The sequence below is a fragment of the Lepeophtheirus salmonis genome, chromosome 13, assembly GCF_016086655.4.
Source record: "Lepeophtheirus salmonis chromosome 13, UVic_Lsal_1.4, whole genome shotgun sequence".
NCBI lineage: Eukaryota > Metazoa > Arthropoda > Copepoda > Siphonostomatoida > Caligidae > Lepeophtheirus > Lepeophtheirus salmonis.
Genome location: NC_052143.2, coordinates 31,182,990 through 31,189,871, shown reverse-complemented (window position 1 = coordinate 31,189,871; position 6,882 = coordinate 31,182,990). Strand labels below are relative to the sequence as shown.

The following is a 6,882-nucleotide window of genomic DNA, read 5'->3' as shown; positions in this document are numbered from 1 at the left end:
GTGTATTTATTATAATTTAGGTGTGCTTAAAAATGATAAAAAGTTTGACTATATCATCGCATTATTTTCAGACCCATAGTTTATATTATCTATTCTATTAAGTATTCTTATGTTATTTTTAAGTTTTAGTGAAATTTCAACCCTTTTAACGTTACATATGTGCTTTAATTTTGAAGGATCAGAAATTGAAATGTTTATAAGATTTTGAAGTAAAAATCTTAGGTTTTAAACTTGAGTGAGTCATAATATTTTTGTTGAAATAAATTGATTAAAAGCAAGGTTTTTTTTGGAGGGAGAATAGTTTATCAGTCATGAAGTGTCATTAGATTACATGGCTAAAAGTAGATAGATATTAGAGGAATAAATCAAACGCCAATGTTACTCCGTATCCAGGATAGATATAGGCAGGAAATATTCCAATGTGCATCCTGAATTACACACTGTGTGTGACTAAGACTTTCCCTCATAACTCCCAAGAAAGTCATCAGTGTTAGTTTCCGTTTCTTTTCACGATTACACATACTTGTGATTACTTTAAACCAAGGCTGTGGAGTCGGTACATACAATTCCTGAATCTGACTCCAACTCCAGTATTTTGAATGTCACCGACTTCGGTATACAATTTTTTAATAATATATTTTATAACCGAAATAAGTACTATTGAGTCATATGAGTTTATAGACTACAAATGTACAGTGTGTCCACGCTAAATTGGAACTACTTTAAAATTCATCCAGATCCATAATGTGGATATTCAGGGTTAAATCATACTAATATAAAAGGTTGCGTGAACAATACAATATATCTTCCCCCACAAATGTTTTGACAACAAATAACAGTCATCATGGAACAAGCAAGGAGAGACGCCATCCTCGAATTTGCTCGCACGGGACACAAGCCCTCTGCTATCTACAAGCTTCTTAACTACCCCAAGACCACGATGTATCGGGTCTTCAATGCCTGGGAGGTTGAGGGGAAGGTCTGCTGCAAGGCCCACAATATGAGAAGTGACCAAATCCGCACTCCCCGCTTTCTTGAAGGCCTCCAGAAGTCCATCAAGGCTTTGCCAGGGACTTCCTTGTCCAGGTTGGCCAAGAACCGTGGAGTGAGCAAGCAGCTGGTCTCCAAGGCTGTGAATGAGGACATCTTATCTAAATCTTTAAATAAATATTAGTTTTGGCTTTGTACTCTAGCAATTCTTCTTAGTATTAGATACATTAAATCCAAAATTGTATAGGTCATACCGAATGGCCAAACAGCACCTCCTCACGGCATCCATGAAGGCCACCAGACTCACCTAAATGTAAGCGCCCCCTCAATGACCTGAAAAGCCATAGGGGAAGAATCATCTTCTTCTCCGACGAGGAGAACTGGACTGTCGACAGAAGCTACAACGTCCAGAATGACAGGTGGCTTGCCAAGGAGAGAGAAGAGGTCTCTGCGGGTTTCACCACAAAGTTCCCGGGCTCCATTACGAGGGAGTGGAATGCTGTCGATTCCGCAGAAGTCATCAGGGAATGCAAATCCTTTAAGGGCAGGATGGAGAAGAGTGTGGCTGCTGAGGGAGGACATGTTGAATAAATTTATTGTTTAATATCATGTCTAACTTTTTCATATTAACAAATACACTCCAAATTCCATTTTTATCAAGCAGGTTGAATTTTAAGATATTTCCAATTTATCGTGGACACCCAGTAGATCTAATTTATAGCCATAGGTACATATTAGTTATTCGTGGTAAATAATTGTGCCAGTTATAAACAAATTGAATTTAAGATATTTAACAAGATGAACAACAAATGAAATGGAACAAAATCCATCTATTGCTAATGCATTCTAAAGTTTGTTCACAAAATTTAGACACTCGTAAACGAGAAACAAACAATTCATACAACCTCTCAGTGCAATGTCTCTAATTATATAGACTATTCACAAAACTAAGTAATGAACTAACATGGCTATTGTCTATGTTCTTCCCAACATAATAACTTTAAAGATGCTTACGAATTGTGATTGTATAGACCTTACAGCACATTTGAAATTTGTGAAATAAACTTATAAATGAGTTAACATAATCAGTTTCATAAATTAAAAGTACTTAATACTTATAATTCATAAACCATTTAAGAAAAAACTTTACCAACACTCAATGTAAGGCTTAGATTATACATAAATTTGATTTACATAATTTACAATTTTTTTTGTAGCCTGAGTTGGTACAAATTTTCTGGCTCCAACTCCACCAAAACAGGTACCAACTCTGAATCTACATATTTAAGCGTACATCAAACTCTTTTTTCGAGAATTAATGAATATTAGAAACTATATTGAAAAATAAAAAAAAAACACTGCTCAGATTTCAAACTATAAATAATTTGCCAAAATAATAATTAGAGTTTACAAATCTAGCTTCTATTAATTGTCACGCATAAACTTGTCACTTACTCAAATAAATCACTGTCTTCATGAACAATTTCCACACGATTTCCTTCATTCTCGTTTCTTCTGCTTGTATTTTCTGAAAAAAATAAAGGAAGAAAACATAAATTTTTTACTATTTTATTTAAAAAAAGACAACAAAAATCATTTGAAGGAGGAAAGGAACTAAGTAATTTTCATTGATTAACTTTATCATGAAACAAAACTCCTTATTTATAACTGTTTGATTTATCATATTTATTTTCCCTTTTGTGGGTACGTAAAACTTTTATTCTTTATAACAGGAAATATTTTCCGTTGTCCGTCCATTAGTGTTGGATCATTATTAAGACTGCATTTCCAATCAGTCATTTTTCATCTTCCTCTTTCAGCTTTTTTTCTTTTCTAACCGGTCTGGTTTTTTACTATTCATCAATCCTAGCAGGATTAAAAATAAAATAAAAACCATGAGAAATAAACAAAGATTTAGTTTATTTGCAATTAAGCTATTTTAATTAAGTAGACTCTTGTATAATTTATAGTAGCGGACTTTACGTATTATGAACTCAAAAAAGGATGTCGATATGACTTGTATTTTAGTTATTATTAGTCAAGTCCCTTGATTTGTAATTCTTGTCTTTTCATACTCAGTCATTCATAAAATTAATTTATTTAATAATTAAAAACTATTCTCGAAATAATTATTACAAATTGGCAAGAAAAACAAAAAAACACATAGGACTAGCTATTAAATGTTTGTTTTTTTAATTATTCCTTTCCTTTTTTGACATTCAAGGTTAAGAGTGGATAAAAAAAAACTGGCTGTGAACGAAGAAAAAAATTCTAGGCCCACATACCCGACTTTAAACTCTGGATATTTTCTCGCTTTAAAAAAGGTGATTTAATTAATTAGGAATATAACTTCAACTGCTAAAACGACCAAGTTAGTAATTACGTCATTTCAGCTGTTACAGTTAACATGAAAGACCAATAAGAGCCTCCCTTGGCACTGACAAAGTTAATCTGAACCGGACTAGAGGGACTGCAGTCTATAAGAACAATGCAACACTACCGGCCCTACAGTTTCGACGCCATATTTTTGACACCATTCAAAAAATTTACAAAACAATGCTTAAAATCTTTAATTATTTATGAAATCAAAAAAGTACAAAAAGATTTGAAAGGTATGGCGTCTGGCTTTGAATTCCACTCAAAGTATGCACTCTCTGTGGCGTTGACCTTCTCCAGCTAGGACTTGAACCTGTCGTAGGCGCACTCAACCTGGACCCTGGGCAACTTGTTGAAAATCACGATTATGTGCTGTTTTAACACGGCCACCGTGTTGCAGGAGGTTTTGTGGGTGTCGCGTTCAACGATGCCCCACAGGTAGAAGTCACAGGGATTGAAGTCAGGGCTGTTGGGAGGCCATATATCGTGGCTTGTGTAGTTTTTGAAGTTCATGTACAGAAAAAATGTTCAAATTAATCAATTTTAATATTGAAACTGGTTTAAATAGTGATATTGAAAAATCTACACTTCGGTCTTACTGATTTGTCATGCTGAGAAGAAAAATTAGTCTTTTACTCGTAGTTTTCAAACTCTTTACCGTACATGCCACCTGAGAAAATATCCAAATTTTCAAGTATCGACATCATTGTACAACCCTATATGAAGTTCAACCGTGTTTAGATATGCCCTCAATTATAGATAATTTAAAAAAAAAATTATTGAGTGACATACATAAGTAAAAACACTGTTCTTGTAAGAAATTTTCAAGAGCTTAATGTGCGTAATTTCGATTCAATGTAGGTCCTAGAGAAGAAAATATACATGATGTATTGGTATGAGAAAATTTAATACAATTATATTGCAGTGAGCGTAAAACCCACACCTGAAGGATTAAAAAAAAAAGTAATTTTGAGGGACATGATATCTGTCATCCTACGTTATATAAAATATCATCAAATGTGCCTTTGAAATCAAGGTGCGTAGGTTAGTTGGAGTAAATTTAATAATTAAATATTTATTTATACTTAATTAGTGCAAATACATCTGACCAATTAAATCATTTAATATGTCTGCCATCTTTGCCAATCATTCACTAAAAACGACGCTTAAATTATTTTTAACCCTTCTCCACGTCTGCAGGAGTGACTTTGTCCTAATATTTGATGATGGAGGCCTTCAAGGATCGACGCTACTGCGCAAATTGGCATAGACCTTCCTCTCTAACTCCCCCAAAAAAAAAAAAAGAAGTAATCCGTGGGATACATATCAACGGAGTTTGAGGGATCCCAAAATGGCCCCCTCTCTTCTTTGAACAAATTTTGGGCCTTCCAGACCTAGTTAGAGGGGACCGAGTCTTGTTGAAACTGGAACTCGAGAACATAAGCGTAAGCTTTTATCCAAGGTATAGTCAAGCAGTAGTTCACAATACCTATCGGTACTCACCTTTTCCTTTGGTTAAAAGAAGATGGGGTGGGCGGGGGAACTCCAGAACTTTTGAGCTTTTCTTTTATACAGGGAGCGGGGATCAAATTGTCGCCAAAATATTTTTCTACAAAAAACAACACAAAATATACATTTTTTAACTTTTTTATTGAAAATCAAAACTATGACGAGCATCTAGATATAGAGTAGCCATTCATTCGATATAATCACCGTTGGCATCAATAACAACCTCAATATGGCCTCTGAACCGGCCGCAGGCTCTTTTGACCATCTCCTGTACATGTTGCCGAATATCTCCGTGATGGAGTCCATCGGGCTGGCCTTGGTTCTATGGGGATGTCTGTTGGTTTGTCTTTTGACATAGCCCCAGACAAAATAGTCCAAAGGATTAAGGTCGGGAGATTTAGGAGGCCACAAATCCTTGGTTACGACGTCATAACAGTTCTCGGTTAACCACTGCATGGAGATTTTGGACACATGGCAGGGTGCTGAGTCCTGTTGTCACACCCAGGACCTGTCAGATCCCTCGCCATGGCCTTTGTGGACCTGGTAGGGTCATCCTCAACCATCTTCTTCACCTTGTCGACAAAGTCGGTGTCCTTGACCTTCTTGTCGGCGCCCTCCTCCTTGGGTGCCCTCTTTATGGTGGCATCAACATCCCAGGTGTCCTCTGGCTTCTTACGGATACGCTGAACAGTACGTAAATTCACTCCTAAGGTTGAAACAATCGTTGAATTGGAGATTTCACCTCCATTATTAACCAATGCGATGACTACGGTGGACCTCGAAAGCTCCTCGTTCCACTTATAGCTCTTTATCTCCTCATATGATGACGGCATGATGCTAACTGAACTACGTATTGTCAGCTTAAGAGAATAGCTTTCCTATTTGGTAACCGGTTTTTTATTTGATAATGTTGTCTTCAAGTTATCAAGGTTTAAAGTAGGTAACAATTTGATCCCCGCTCCCTGTATACTCCATGGCCACTAGTAGTTCTGATAGGTAGTGTACACTTCGGATACTTGAGCATATTTTTGATATACAGTGTTGTGTATGCAGCACTAGCCGATTCGATGATAGTGTTCTTCCGAGTCTCATCCATCGTAAATGCTTGTTTTGAATTAAAAGTTGTGCAACTATCTTAAAGCTAAGCCTAAACCTCTCATTTTTAAATTGGAATATATGAGTTAAATTCTTCCCTGACTGTTTATGATGAAGCTAAAGATGGTCAAGATTTACTAGAACGATCCTTTACAATTGATCCAACTTTAAGTTGTAAATATAGTATCTACTGAATTTTTTTTAATGCTGATTGTACCTTAACTTAACATAAAGTAGATCACCGAGCCACTATTTTCTTTTTTCGTAGGAAAAGTTAAGAGAAACAATGATGGTTACATCATTTTCTTCGCCTTTAATATGAATAAATGAGATGGGAAAAACCTTCTTTTAATAGGGATTTCATTTCACATCCAAAAACTCATTTAGTTATTTCCATTGGTGGGTCTTCCTAATTTGTTTTTAACATGTTCCTTGAAGTGTGAACTTATTTCGTAAATTTATTTAATGGGCGTTTTACAAATAAAAACCCATATTTGTAAAATGAGTTTTGAAATCCTTAATTTAAGCAGTTTTATAATTGTTTGCCTCAAAAACTTTATGGTTGCAATTCCAAATATATACAGGGTTGATAACAGCTAGTGGTACACATTTTAATATTTAATATTTATGAGTAAAATTTAAAGGATAGGTTTTCTGTGAAAATTTATTAACTTTCACTTGAAACAGTACTCGGCACCATTTTTATTCAATATGTGAGCCCTCAACTCTAATATGTGCCTCAATATGAGGCTGAAATCCCTGACTTTCTTTGACTAGGTAGGTAGTAAAACTTGAGATTGGTCCACTCCTTCTTGATGGAAGCCTCTAGATACTGGACAGTCCTGTCAGGAGTAGCACACACACTCTCCTACAGACGCCCTTAGATAGAGTAGTACAAAGTTTGCGTCCGGA

At 35.5% G+C, this 6,882-nt stretch overlaps 1 protein-coding gene across 1 annotated transcript in view; it reads right to left on the bottom strand.

Annotated features, from left to right (window-relative positions):
* The window catches only part of LOC121128420 (spondin-1), an 87,937-nt gene that overhangs the window by 15,773 nt on the left and 65,282 nt on the right, over positions 1-6,882 (bottom strand). The window contains exon 4 of the mRNA XM_040723999.2: positions 2,446-2,518. Coding sequence (XP_040579933.1) covers positions 2,446-2,518 — 73 coding nt within the window. The remainder of the gene's footprint in view (positions 1-2,445; positions 2,519-6,882) is intronic.